Here is a 15,353-nt window from a genome sequence, read left to right on the forward strand (position 1 = left end):
TAGCTAAAGATTATGTAATGATAGCAATAACCAAAACCACAAAGTTGCAGCTTCAAAACCAAAACAAGGAGCTAAAAGAAGCTAAAACTCTTTACAGATAAGGGGAGCTGCTGAGGGAGGTAGTGTTTTGCACTGGGTTCGTCACAGATTCATACAATAGACATTTACATTTTATCAATTGTTATTCCAAAGATATTGATGATAAGGAGAACACTTTTAAATACGTTTTTTTATAGGAAGATGATTCCGTTGCAAGAATGCTTCACCATAATAAGAATGAGGATAAAGGTCAGGTGTACATAGTCTTATGTTTGGTGTCTTATTTAAAGGTAAATTCTCTATGGTACAAATTCACCCCGTGGATCCTTGGCTCATGTTGCTCTCCTGTTGATGTCTAACAAGTGAATCTTTCAAACTCACACTCAGCATACAGGCAGTTCCAAAAACACAGACAGATTTGTTCAAACACAGAGCTCAGCAGTTTGGGGAAAGAAAGCAGAGTATTGTACTTCTACACAAATATTCAGCATGACTAACAGTTGTATCAAAACAACACTGTCCTGTGACTGGATGCCAAGCTTGTTTACAAAATACACTTAAGATGAAGCAATATCTCAGGGATAGATGAGATCATGCAATCCGTGGTTATAAAATGTACTTAACAGCAGACATGTTTCTGTGTGATTCGGACATTATGTGTATAATATAAAAATGCATAACAAATTAAAGGGGCCCCATTAAGATTTGTGGGGTTTACCTTTCCTGCAGTGTTCTGTATAAGCTTTTGTGCATGTCTGCAAAGGCTACAATGTCAGAGTTTCTCTCCCACACACTGCCCCCCCCCCCTGCCTGAAACACCTCCATTGGAATCCTTCTACTCCTACTCAGGCTTCTATTGGCTAGCCCTCCGACACATTGTACATGATAGGCTAAGGGGCGGGACATCTCTAAGCGGTTGACCAATCACAACAGAGCTTTTCAGCTAACCAGCAGACTGGGCTCTGGTTTCAGACGGAGGGTGAAAAGAGGTGCTGCAGCACTGGCAGTATGAGAGAAATTAAGACCTTTTTGAACATTAAAGCATGCAGACATGTCACATTAGAGGCACAGAATACAAATGTGAACCTGAAAATGAGCATTATAGTGCCCCTTTAAATGGATAATGCAAACATCATGCTTTTAGAGCAGAGACTTTTTATGTAAACCAATCGCATGACTGATCTCTGAGAGACACATTTGAATTCATTCAAACGGATAACTTTGCTTTAATGTGGTGTTTGAATCAAAACATTTCTGGGGCCAATTCTCAAACAACAAATCAGAATGTACTCATTAGTTCAATTAAAATAAATGTAATTGTTTTGGTATTCACGTTGTTGGTTAGTCCCAATCAAGAAAAGCTCAAATCATATTTATTTACTGAATCAAAAGTAATTAACTTTACTGTCACAAGCCTGGAAAGAAATGTTATTATTCAGGAATGGAACATGTGGCACCAGTGGTGGGTGCAAGGGCACTTAAATGAAAAACCATGAAGTTGGTGCCAAACAGGGGTCATTAATCTGGGCTGGAATTCAAGCTGAACAAAAGCCAGACTGACCCTGACCAAACACCCACTCAGATATCACAGAAAGCTGTCCAAAGTCATCTTCTGGTTGGCTAAGCGGCCCCCACTTTCCTTCTAGAAAAATGGAGAGAACCTTCATTCTCATGTTGGTAGACTCATCAGTTTCCTTTTCTTTCTTGCAAACTTTTTCTACACTTCTTTCCTCCTCCATCTATCCCTTCTGACATCCTCACTCCCTTCCTCCACCCACCCCTGCTGCGGAGGACATTGGTTCCCAAACTGGACCCCTGGCTCAGCCCTCTGCAGTCACATGACACAGCTTCAGAGATCCAAAGTTGTAAAGTACAAAGCCCCAGACTCAAAGTGCATGCATAGTCTACACACAGTTACATCAGAAGGCCACTGTGCTGTTGTCCCTCTGAATAGAAAAAGCCTCACGAGAGCTGCCTCTGCACGTCCTTTCACACAAACAGGTAGGTGGTATCTTGTCTAATTTAATATAATGAAAACAGGGGATTTTAAATGATGAGAGGATTTGAGACAGTGTGAGCTTATAATGAGAATTTAGTCATGACTTGGATATTAAAGTAAAAATGTATCAATTTGCACATTTAAAAAAAAAAAAACGTTTTTACAACCAGATCTCGCAGGTTTCCACTGCATTTTTGACCTCGTCCTTAGCAACCATGGTCATCTTATACAACTCTATAAGATCAGCATTGTATCAACCTTCCTTTCTTTCCAAGTACTATGCAATATGTATTTTAGATGCAACTTAAAATTAACATTCACTGATAGAAAAAGTCAAAATGTGAACTTCGTGCAGTTTCATTAGGGTTGTTTAGGGGTGTAACGGTTCACAGAAGCCACGGTTCGGTTCGTACCTCGGTTTGGAGGTCACGGTTCGGTTCGGTACGGTCGGTACAACAAGAAAAAGCAAAAAAAAGTCCCAAATGCATAATTCCAGGTTTGTTGTTATTTATGTTTGAACAGTAGTGCAAGTTTCAGCTTAAAAATAAAAAACTCTGACATTTTGAATAATTAACTGTATTAAACAGTTAAAAACAAACCATACACAGTACACTCAGATGGCCATATTATCTATAATGGCTGATGTCAAACAAAAAGGTTTCATCAAGCTGTAAAACTAAAAAGAATGTCTTGAAAATATTACATCATAAATAATAAGAAAGTGTTTCAAGAGCGCAAAGTCGTTGAAAAACATATGCCAAAAGCTTCTCTCTCGGCTTTCACGTCTCTTGGCTTCTTAAAAACAGCGGGGATCAGCTGTTGAACTGCTGTTGTCTTTTGCCGGGCTCCGGTGATTGGCAAATCTGGGTGATGCCTTCTGATATGATTTAGCATGTTTGGCGTGTGTTACCATTAGCATACCGCACCACTGTAGAACAACGCCGACACACCGTCCTCGTCCGATCCACCACTCGTCAGATCCACCACTCGCACACTTAATCGTTGTTGTAGTCCACAGGGAACCCGAAATGTTCCCACACAGCTGATTTAAAAGAAGCAGGTGGGTTCTAGCTCCTGTGTGTTATCTGAAATCGCCATACTAACTTTTCTTCTTCTTGTATTTTGTTCGTTTTGTTGTTGTGTTTCTTCTTGTTCTTCATTTGTTGTTTATGGGCGGCTGGTAAACAGCTTTTAGGCGCAATACCGCCCCCTGGATTATATATAGTGTAGTGGATACTGCCCTGAATGACAGACTTTTTTCCCACTGGTAAAAAAAAAAAGGCGTATTCGTTGTGTGACTGCGTGTGCCGAACCGTGACGTCTGAACCGTGACGGTACGGGACGAATACGGATACCGTTACACCCCTAGGGTTGTTTGATTATTATTGATTTAGGCGTAACTTAATTACATGCTAAATACAATAGTCACCTTTTTCTTACCAAATAAAAGAGACCCTCTAGAGTAAAATACACTGTAAGCCAATTAATGTGTATTTTGCATTCTGCTACAAAACACGGATCCTCTCACATTCTCAGCCTTGACGAGGCAGTTCTCTATACTCCTGTTTACAGCTGACAACCTTGGCTAAAGGTATTGCTTTGACTGTCTGTAGATAATAATAATATAACAGATTAAGGAAAGCTTGTGGAAAGGCATTCTGGAGAACGTTTCAGATGTCTGATGCCACAGTAATTTGGTTTAAAGGTCCCATGTCATGGCCATTTCTACTGATTATAATTCCATTGTTGAGGTCTGCTAGAATAGATTTATATTGTGCAATTTTTCAAACTCACATTGGTTTCTCTTACAGCATCTCTGTAAAGTGTGTGTATTCACTGGTATTCACTCTCTGTCCTAAACGGCTTGTTGGAGCTCCGCCCCCCCCCCCCCCTCCCTGTGAGCCTAGTGTTCTCTGATTGGTCGGGACGTTGCGAGGCTTGCTGTTCAATGATCTGGCTTACTGGTGTGGTTTCCGGGTCGGCGATACAGCGGGACAGCGCGAAACTCATGAGCACACACAAACACTCACAGCCGAAGTAAAAACAATAAGTGTAGCTTGATATTGAGTAAGAAAAAGGTTTATAAACGCTGTGAGAATGGGTCTGCGGAGAGCATTTCTCCGCAATCCCAACTCGTCTATTACCAGGGAGCTCTATGCAAGTCAATGGGACTCCCTGTTAGTTGAAAATGTACGCTAAAGGTCCTGGTGTGTGAGGAGCTCCGAGGATTGGTCCATTTTGGTTCCGGGAACCGCATGACGTCATGCGGTTTCCGGAAGAACAAATGGAAAAAGAGAAATCTCCATCGAGGCGTTCTGGGGCAGCATAGACAGGTCTTTTCTGTGTTAGAGTTTTACTCGCTACAGGGTGTACTTTGAGGGTTTGTGACTCTGCAGACCGTTTACATGCAGAAAAACCTTCATAACACACAAGGGGACGGGTAATAACCAGAAAAGCATGACATGGGACCTTTAAGTGCCTTCAACATAGTAAAGTTTGACCATTTTGTTTGCATATTTCGAGACACTCTACTTTGTAATTATTTGCATATTTTCGACATTACCAAGTCGTTTTTTTTCATATTTTCGACATACTGTAGTTTCTGATATTTTTGACATAATATAGCCTACTATTGAGTGTTTTCTGATATTTTCGACACACTTGACTATACTATGTAATTGTTACTATGTTGCTTTCCACATGCCTCTTTACACATAATATAGTATGTTGGTTTTTTTCGGATTTTTTTCGACATACTATTCAATGTATTTTGTCATACTTTTGAGGTACGTAACTGCTTAATTACTTCCACACTATACTATGTCGTTTTTGTTTACATATTTTCCACAGAATAAAGTATGTCAGCTTTCTTTTTCACAAGTTATACAATATACATTTATTTTCTATTTTTGACATGTATGTTGATTTATTTTAGATTTTTTGAGAAATTAAAAACAACATATTTTAAAACGACATTAAAGTATGTCGAAACGGGAACAAATCACACAGTAAAGTATGACGAAAATATCTGTAAGAACGACACAGTTGTATAGTTTGTCTAAAATATGAAATAAAAAACATAGTATGTTGAAAGAAACGGGAAAAACTACATAGTATAGTGTGGAAAATATAAAAAAATAAATAACATAGGATATTACATAAAAAAACACATTAAAATTACACAGTATAGTATGTGGAAAATACAAAAAAACAACTTATAATAGTAAATCGATAATATCAGATAAAAACACATACTATAACGAAATAGTTTATTTATGTTGAAAAAAACAAACAACAAAATGGTATAGTATTTCCATAAATATGATTTATTATATTTTAACATTAAATTATAAAATAATAGTAGCCTATAGTACGATGCAATAACACATGTCAAATATAAAGTGTGACACAATATCATGAAAATTCAAAGTAGGTTATGTGAAGAAAAATATATATGGATACCAGAATACCACTATACTTGACCTGATAGTAATTTTGTAACAACTGTGTGTGTTTGAGACTATCAAATCAAATCAAGTTTTATTTATATAGCACATTTATAAACGATTTTTGGTCGAGCCAAAGTGCTGTAGCCTACATATAATAAAAATAGCCTACAGTAGAGACAGCAAATACAACAGCACAGATTGTTCCGAATATCAGTATGAGAAAAACGACACCCTCTATCCTTAGACCTATATGCTCGACATGTAGCCTATACTTTACATGCTGGTCTTTTCAGATATGTAATAGTTTCATAACAAAGATGATGCAACCTACTCGTTTATGCAATTGTACTGCTGGCACAGTAAGAGGACACTATAGGTTGAGCAGGCCATTCACTTAGGCAAGGACAGCGAACACGAAGGAAAGTCAGTGTGGGATTTCAAATATCTTGTCTTTATTGAGTGTGAAACCAAAGCCGGTGCACTCATTCAACTCACTCTGTAGCCTGTGTGTTAGTGATGTGTCGGTCGCGAACGAGCCGATTATTTTTGAACGGCTCTTTGGTACGAACGATGGGAACCGAGTCGTACTTGGTGAGAGCCGTTCTTTTTATCGTTCAATCGTTGATCCGCACTCACTGCCTGCCAAAATCCACTCGCCTTTTAAAAAGCTTGATTTTGCTCCCCAAACGTATTCTGTGAAGACCCGCCCCTACTCTGGTAGGTTTCAGCCATAGGTTTCGGTACGAGGAGTGAGATGGGCAGATTATTTGTTGACCCTGCTTTAAAGGATATGTTGCCTTTACAAATGGTGCACTTTATCACTGCCTGGATTTTGGTTGAAGTGCATCCAAATGCTGCTGCGTTTGGCTCATTTTCTATCCGAAAAACACGTCGTCTACCCAGGGCCGCCCCTCCCTACAGGCCAATCACGCAGGCTGCCTGGGGCCCCGCCTTGCGCAGGGGGCCCCGCCCAGAGGGCCTCAGCTGCTGTGCGCAGTTCTCCGCGCAGTTCTCCGCGCACCCCCCGCTGACACGCGAGAGTGAGATGTGACAAGGGGAGCACGCAGGGTCGGCGTCATGGGGGGTCATTCGCGGGCCATGCCCCCCCAAATGAGTCACTGTGCCCCCCCAACGCAGGGTGGGCAAGCCTTGTCACTTTGCCGATTTTTTCTTTTTTTTATCATATAGGCTAAGTGAAAACGTTTCCACTAAAGGTTTTTTGTGTGAAATACATCAGAAATAAATAATACAAATATAAAACACAGCCTGAGGTGTGCTCACTGCTGCTCTCTGATTGGTGTGTTGCTTGACCAATGACCCCCGACCTTTTTTTTGTTATCATTACGTGACTGAGTGTTTAGATGAAAGCCCAGTGGCGATCTGTTCATCTGTTATACTGATTATACAGTAAAGCCATCGAAAATAATATGATATACAGTACAGTACAAGTACATGGGTCTCTGTGTTTCATTCAAGCTCTGTGTGTGTGTGGCACGAGCGCATTTTGTGAGTGCGCGAGCGGTAACGTGGAATGTTGTGGTTAGCATCTGGTTAGCTAGCTATGCTAACGGATATAAAGGGCTGTTTCTACACCAAGGTGGAGGAGAGTCCTCTCCTGTCAGACTGAGAGGATCTTATAACGTCAGCTCAGTGAGGTAAGGACTCTCTCAGTGTTTAGATAGTTCACTTTAGTGTAAGTTATCTCAGTGGGTCTCAAACGGTTTGGTCACCATTTATGTAAGTATTTTCGAGGAATACCTTTATATGATCATTATAGTTATTAAAGAGAGAATAAATGAAAAACGGGTACGAAATACTATAGGACAGTAACAAGAATACAGTTTAAAAGGGGAATGATTAGTGAAATATCCATAAAGAAAAAGTAAATCTGTGTACAGTTCTGTTTCATATAGATGCTGAGAGATGTAGGCTATCCATAGATCTCTTCACTTTGCTCTCAAAGTGCACCAGATTGATGCATTTAACTTCAATATTTTAAAAATAATCTTCCCGGGGGAGCATGCCCCCAGACCCTCCTAGAGGAGGTTAGGTCCACCCCCACCTAAAACATGTTCACATGGATAGGATACTAAATACATTTGCACACTTTTTATATGATGGCCTATGTCCATATCAAATCAAATCAAGTTTTATTTATATAGCACATTTTTCAACGATTTTTGGTCGAGCCAAAGTGCTGTATATACAGTATAATACAAAAATAACCTACAGTAAAGACACTTTACAGCAAATACAACAGCACAGTTTGTGCAGAATATCAGTATGAGAAAACGACACCCTCTGTCCTTATATGTTTCTGTTTTGGTGGTCGTGCCACAACCGTGCATGTATGCACAAGTCATAGGTGCGCTATACAATAGCACTACACCCTGCAATGTGTGTGAAAGACAATAGACTTTACAGCATGTTTTTTTAAATTGAAGTTGCGTTGGTGTTTGTGTGTTGGTTGTTGACGGCAGTGTGTGCCCCCCCTTGGTAAATGATTGCCCCCCCATTCAAGTTGTTCTAGAGCCGACCCTGGGAGCACGTCTGTAACCCAACACCGTTGCAATGAATCGACATCTGACCAATCACGGCTTTGATACGGCCACTAGTGCAGGTGAAGAGATGTCGGCGAAAAGACTGTTTCAGTCCAGCGCAAGCAAGAGGGAAACAAAAAAAAACATGAAGAAACTAGAGCACCACTCGAAGGTGGGTTATTGTATGAGTCAAATGTACAACTTGCGAATGTTGTATAAGTCAAATTGCCAATTGCCATATTAAAACATCAGCTGCAATTCACGACATGAAGAAGGCAGTCTCTGCATAGCATATAGGCTAATGGAGATGCAGTTATTTCCAGCATTCTTTATTTAACATTCATTCAAGTATGTCATGCCTTTTATCTGCTAATGTACAGGAGGAAGAGTGATAAACTGTCTGTCTAGTTGGCTTACATAACAGTCAAAGTTTACAGCCTAAAAAACATGGAGCATTTTTTCCCCTTTTATTCATTTTTATGTCAATTTTCACATTTCATGGTGATGCAGCCTCTCCCCTTAACTCCTAACAGTCATCATCATGGTGACGCTCAGCCTCTCCCCTTAACTCCTAATAGTCATCATCATGTCAACCACAACACAGATAAATACTGATAGAAATGTGTGTGTAGTTGTTGACACATTGCTGACAGAGGGAACTACATTTGAATACAGATTTAAGAAATATCAGTTTTTGAGCATGTCATAAGCATGTTTTTTCTTGACTATATTACAACTATATTATAATAAAATAATATAGTATTTATATTATTGAATTGATTATGATTATGTTTATTAGTAGAAGTAGTTATTTGCATGAATTATATTTTATAATCTTTTTGAGGCTAGTATTTGACAGACGTATTCACCTGTAAACGCAAACTGAACGACATACATGCACATTTACTATTGACCTCACTGTATAAACAAGTAACTCTGTTGATAATAATAATGAACAGGAATTATATTTGCAAAGTAGCCTACTTTGTTTCCAAAAAAAATGTTTGCACTCCTGTCGGTTGGGGGGGGGGGGGGGGGCCTCATCTCACAATGTCGTTTGGGGCCCCAAGTTGGCCAGGGGCGGCCCTGCGTCTACCCCTACTTGTTATGACTTCTCTCTCGCGCGTATTCCGTTCCATCGCCACTTAAATACATAGTAGGCCTATCTAATATTAAGAGTTGCGTGAATTTCATTCAAGGCAAGGCAACTTTATTGACTTTTCACATACAGAGGGTAAATTCAAAGTAGTACATTAATAGCCGCTTTCACACCAAGTATTACTGACATGAATGACATGGATATGGCGCCACCTTGTGTCATGTTTACAATGCAGATTATTGACATTAGGTCTGGCAATACAGTCAATCATTGATTGATTGATTGATTGAAAAGTTTATTAACAGCTTGTATATTGGGTACAGTACAGTACAGCTCAAAACATACAATTGTTAAGGGGATGCAGACCAGAGAAAGACTTTCGTCTTGTTTACATCAGGGTCCCCCATTTCTAATTCATCATGTCATTTAAGACATATAAGACATATTTGACATACAGATGGCTTATTTACAATTTACATACAGGTGGTTTTTTACATACAGATTGCTTATTTACAATTTTCATTTTAGATTTCATTCTAATACATCCTAACCGGACATTTAAGACATACCAAGTCTACAGATATACAGTTAGTAACAGAGTCTAAAATGCGAGTATATACATAGATGGGGGGGGGGGGGGGGGGGGGGGGAAGCTGTCCATTGAACGACAGGTTGAGATTTGTCATTATCCTGGTGATTATTTCGCAGATAAATCTAGTAACCCCGCCCCCTTTAAAAAAACGGCTCTTTTGAACGGCTCTTTGAAAGGAACGGAGCCATAAGATCCGGCTCCCTTCAAAGAGCCATAATTCCCATCACTACTGTGTGTTTAAAAGAGGGCTCAGGGCAGGCCACAAGGTCGTAAACCGGTTGGGGGAGGGAAAGGGAAAAGGAGGAGTTAGTCTCACTGATCTCTTTCTCCTCTTTCTACACCCACAGGCACAGAGCACATGGTTGCCTGGTTTTGAAACCGACCTCCAATAGAAGGCCGATAGTATAGGGAGATCAGAAGTGTCATGGTGGTGCAAGGCATGTGCGCCTGTGCAGTCCCTCCCCCTGTCAAACGCAGCAGAAACAGGGAAGCAGAATGTAAGCCTGTGAATGCTGTGTGTTTGGAGGAGAATAGGGGGACTTGCGGTGTTAAAGAAATGATCACAATGGAGTGACGGTTTTTGAGAGGAAAGAGGGAATAGAAGAGCTTTCTGGTTATATTCTGAACAAGGTAAGATGAGATAGTCTGAGACCTTGTAGACATTATGAAGATGACCTGTATGTATGAAGGTAATATGGGTTGTTGGATTTTCTGGTTATCCTAGAACTAGATAGCTTATAGGGGAATACACGTTTCGCAATTATGCCACATCAAGGTGGAACGCTCTTCCCACAACTGTAAAGGAAAGTAAAACTATACTTACCTTCAAAACCTCTCTTAAAGAGCACCTTCGGGGGAGAGCATTGCAAAACTGGCCCCGGTAATGGTACACATCTCAACCTGTCGTTCAATGGACAGCTTCCCCCCCCCGCCATCTATGTATATACTCGCATTTTAGACTCTGTTACTAACTGTATATCTGTAGACTTGGTATGTCTTAAATGTCCGGTTAGGATGTATTAGAACGAAATCTAAAATGACAATTGTAAATAAGCCATCTGTATGTCAAATATGTCTTATATGTCTTAAATGATATGATGAATTGGAAATGGGGGACCCTGATGTAAACAAGACGAAAGTCTTTCTCTGGTCTGCATCCCCTTAACAATTGTATGTTTTGAGCTGTACTCTACTGTACCCAATATACAAGCTGTTAATAAACTTTTCAATCAATCAATCAAACAATCAATCAATCAATCTTCTCCTCCATTATGCTAACCTGAAAAGGATGAAAAAGGACAAGGGTTTTACACATATACAAATATTTAAAAGCAGGACACACTTTGATCATGTTTACCTCACGTAGTCAGCACTTCTTCATTGGTTCAACCATATTTAGGATAAGCCTACAGATCAAATAAAGGAAGTCTTGTTCTTACATGTTTCTATTAAACCTAGTAGCAGTGTGTCAGTGTGTGAAAGGTCAGGCATCGCTTCGAGAGGCAGAAAACAGAGACACTGGGAAGGTCGTACTCAGTAACACTATGTAACACTATTAGCCCTGCTATGGTGTATTTACTGAAACTTAATTGAAATATGTTTGATATAATGTAGTTAGAACACTAATCCTGAAACACTTTTAATGTTTGCTAGATTTTTGTCCCTAGGGATGGCACAGTCAGCAATAGGTCCAGACTAAAAACACTCAAACTATTATTGGATGGATGGCTGTGAAAGTTGTTTTTAGCATGCTAACATGTTAAAATACAAGATGGCTTAACAATAAAGTGGTAAACATGCTAAACATTACAGATAAACACTTTCATTCAAATGTTATTATCATTAGCATGTTAGCAGGTTGAACTTGCTAACATGCTAATGATAATAACATTTGAATGAAGGTGTTGCACTGCTTTAGTTTGTGTGTTTGATAGGGCTGCACAATATGAGGAAAATATGCAATAACTACAATTCCAAGACACATTTTACAATGTTAAACACTACAATTATTCGGGGAAAAGTTGAAATGTCTTGTTACTCCAAGTTTAGCAAAGACAACTAATGTATTACATTTTTTTAACACATTCATAGAGTTTTTGAAAATAAAAGGCTGCTATTCCAATTTTAATAAAATATTATCTCAATAAAAACATGGGTATTTCTCTATTTCCATTTTAGTGAAGATTTGCAGTGTACTAATAAACTGTCCTATTTTGTGTCGGTTTTTAGATTGCGAGATCTGCATTTCCTGATTGACCTCATTCCAGCCTCCATTATGTCGCTGCTGACTCACGTGCTGGCGTGCCTGTTCGGCATGGGCTCCTGGGTGGCCATCAACGGGATGTGGGTGGAGCTGCCTCTGGTCGTAACAGAGATCCCAGAGGGATGGTATCTGCCATCGTACCTGACAGTCCTCATCCAGATGGCCAACATAGGTCCCCTCTTCATCACTCTGATGCACCGCTTCCGCCCAGGGGTGCTAGATGAGCGTCCAGTCATCTACTGCATTGTAGGGTTGGGGATCGTTGCTACATTCCTGCTGGCTTTCTTTTGGAGGCAGACAATGACAATAGGGGGCTCTTTGCACAGTGTGCCCCTGCTGGTGTTAACCTTCTTGCTCTCTGTGGTGGACTGCACCTCCTCTGTTACATTTCTGCCTTTCATGATGCGACTGCGTCCACAGTACCTCACCACGTACTTCGTAGGTGAAGGCCTCAGTGGGCTGGTGCCTGCTTTGGTGGCTCTCACTCAAGGTGTTGGGTTAGTCCACTGTCAGAATGCCACTTTGGCTGTGGTAGCCAATCAAACGGCTGATAATGCTACTATGGTTGGCAGTGGAGAGCTGCAGGCCATCTACCAGCCAGCTCGATTCTCAGCCCAGGTGTTCTTCGTGTTCCTCAGTGTCATGATGGTTGTCTCCCTGGTAGCCTTCATCCTACTCAACCATCACCCATCTGTGGCTCGAGAGAGAAAGAATGACTTGTACTTCAGTGGGGATCTGGCTCCTGGCAAGAGAGAGCAAGGGTTGTCTCTGCACGCCCAGACACCAGAGCAGAAGCCTATGATCAGCCACCTGGAATCCAAAAGGGAAGCCAAGAGCTCTTTTGGGAAGGGGACGTATAGCAATCTGGAGGTGGTGTTCATCTTTGTTGTACTAGCGTGGGTCAATGCTCTGACCAATGCAATCCTTCCCTCAGTCCAGTCCTACTCCTGTCTGCCTTACGGGAACAAAGCCTACCATCTAGCTGCCACAATGGCAGCTGTTGCCAATCCAGTGGCCTGCTTCATTGCCATGTTTTTGCCGATTAGGTAAGAATAATTACTAGAACCATCTTTTTACCTAACATTTGTATTTTATATAGAGGCTGAGATTTGTATGTCTCTTCCAGTAACATTGCATTTAAATAAATACAACTCAGTCATAATTGAAAATGCCTAGTTATCAATGCACTGGGAACCCTTTTAGCATCATTTTTCAACGTGCCGGGTAGCCTATTAGACATTACTTTGTAAATTAAAACAAAACTACTATATTAGTTTAGGCTAATACAAACAAATCTAATTGATACATTTTTGTAAAATATCATGGTTGTGGTTTGAATAAGTTTGGTTGCTATGTCACTTAAATGAAAGTCTAAATTGAAGTTTAGCTTGATACAGGACAAGGGAAACAGCGACCTGCGAGAACCTCCTTTGTTTGTCCCTTCCTCTGCAGACTTTGTTGAACTTAATACTACATCACCTGATGTCCTCCATTAATCATAGTTTGAACACGTTGCTCCTACAGGTCACTAGAGTTTGTTAAGCTTATAGCTTATTAAGCAAAGTGGATCAGTGTAAAAATAAAAGCTCAGTTTTACCATATGTATTCATTTTTTGTTTCCAGATCTCTCTTCTTCATGGGTTTCTTGACCATGTTTGGGACAGGATTCGGAGCCTACAATATGGCCATGGCTGCTCTTAGCCCTTGCCCCTTGCTGGTCCACAGTGCCTCTGGAACTGCAGTTATAGTAGGATTCTTTTTTCTAACGAAATTCACATAAAAACTATGTCACCTAATAGCTGTTAAATGTGGATATCTTGCTCTGTCTTGTAAGTGCTACACCTCATATAAGAATGAAAGTACATTATGCCTGTCATAATCACATGCATGGTCAGTTCTCAAACAACTTGAGGTGCTATGTTATTTGCAGAATTACTCAACCTTGTTTGAGCTGATTAAGACAAAACTATCAAAACTTGTTTGCCAATTGAACAGTAATTTGTTGCAGACTGTATTTGCTTTTGATGACTATGTTACTGCTATCAGGTTGATAGCCTTACACACTATAGGTGAAAAAGTAACAGCAAGTGAACAGGGTACAAGTTAACATGTCTTAGCATGGCTTTTTAAGAACCACTTTCAGTAATCAGTGTCCAAAAACTATAGTTTAGTATAGTAGCTTTTAAAAAGACTTATGGTTGGGCTTGTGGCCTATCAAATCAGAATTTCCTATGCTAGATATTTTTTAAACTAAGTTTTATTAGTTTTTCCTAACAAATATAAAGTTATTCACAGAAAAACACAGAAGACTGAAGGCTAACATAGCTACAAAAACATGTTTTGGGTTTGAGATTTTTGTAATGTATTATATTGATACATTGATAACTGTGTTGCAGGTGTTGGCCTGGATCCTCTTTGTCCTGTCGCTCTCCTACGTGAAGGTCACCATCGGGGTGATTCTCAGGGACGAGGGCCACAGCGCCCTCGTGTGGTGTGGAGCAGTGGTGCAGCTGGGCTCCATGCTTGGTGCTGTATCCATGTTCCCATTGGTCAGTGTCTATGGCCTCTTTAGGTCAGGTGATGCTTGCAACACCAAGTGTCCAATGTAGTGAACAAATATGTTTAAGTTAAACACTAAAGAATAATTTGCACTTATTGTAGATGCACTGAGCAGTAGCACTCCCTGATGCCATTTAACTAATTTGCTCTTATTAGAGTCGCTATATGGTAGATTTATTTTTCAAAGAAAATATTTATTGATTTATGGAGTAAGCTGGCCTTAAAATGTGCCTTAACTTGACACTCTAAAATATGTGTACTTGTTTTTGGTGTACATGCTTTGTACTGTATTTGTTACTTGTATGGAGAACCTGTTCAACAATACCAAATAAAACACTGCTGCATTATTTTGCATATCATTATAAATATTCACTTTATCTTCAGTTGGCTGGAGAAGAAGACTTTATGCTCATGAGTTGAGGGGTTGACGTATGTATGATGTTAATTGTATTTGGTTAAAGTGACATTACTAAGAAAGATGTTGAAAAGGGGCAAATGTGTATACAAGATAAGAGGGGATTGTAAGACGAAACAATAGCAAATAATAAAGACAGATAGAATGAACAAAGTGTTACCCATTCCTCTTTCCCCCTTTTCTACACAGAACCATTCAAGTATTTTCCCATACTTAGATTGAGTCTCAATATATACTAATTAAAATGTTGCATTACACAACAGATCAGGAAACTCAGAAAAACATTGCAATATGTTCCAATAGATTTATGATTGCAAAGGGTTTGACTTCATCTCCGAGTTGATAAATAATATCTATGAATCATTTTTGGACTGGTATATGCAGGGATTAAAACTAAA

The 15,353-nt window shown here is 39.8% G+C and overlaps 1 protein-coding gene across 2 annotated transcripts; it reads left to right on the forward strand.

Annotated features, from left to right (window-relative positions):
* Positions 1–1,909: 1,909 nt before the first annotated feature.
* Positions 1,910–15,104, forward strand: zgc:91890 (solute carrier family 52, riboflavin transporter, member 3-B). 2 transcript variants are annotated; one of them, XM_034228016.1, is made up of 4 exons: positions 1,910–2,040; positions 11,948–13,027; positions 13,605–13,728; positions 14,378–14,629. In XM_034228016.1, the coding sequence occupies exons 2-4, from the start codon at positions 11,994–11,996 to the stop codon at positions 14,588–14,590; spliced, it is 1,371 nt and encodes a 456-aa protein (XP_034083907.1). In that variant the 5' UTR covers positions 1,910–2,040; positions 11,948–11,993; the 3' UTR covers positions 14,591–14,629. The 2 variants fall into 2 exon arrangements, with proteins under 2 accessions (XP_034083907.1, XP_034083913.1); XM_034228022.1 differs by lacking the exon at positions 1,910–2,040 and adding an exon at positions 10,175–10,348 and having other exon boundaries at positions 14,378–15,104.
* The last annotated feature ends 249 nt before the right edge of the window (positions 15,105–15,353 follow it).

This window comes from Gymnodraco acuticeps, unplaced genomic scaffold (genome assembly GCF_902827175.1).
Source record: "Gymnodraco acuticeps unplaced genomic scaffold, fGymAcu1.1, whole genome shotgun sequence".
Classification (NCBI taxonomy): domain Eukaryota; kingdom Metazoa; phylum Chordata; class Actinopteri; order Perciformes; family Bathydraconidae; genus Gymnodraco; species Gymnodraco acuticeps.

Bases quoted from the DNA above. Each gene is read 5' to 3' on its own strand.
- zgc:91890 (XM_034228016.1), top strand. From the start codon at position 11,994: ATGTCGCTGCTGACTCACGTGCTGGCGTGCCTGTTCGGCATGGGCTCC. The intron at 13,028-13,604 runs GTAAGAATAATT...TTTTGTTTCCAG, and splicing joins GCCATGTTTTTGCCGATTAG to ATCTCTCTTCTTCATGGGTT. The intron at 13,729-14,377 runs GTAGGATTCTTT...ACTGTGTTGCAG, and splicing joins CCTCTGGAACTGCAGTTATA to GTGTTGGCCTGGATCCTCTT.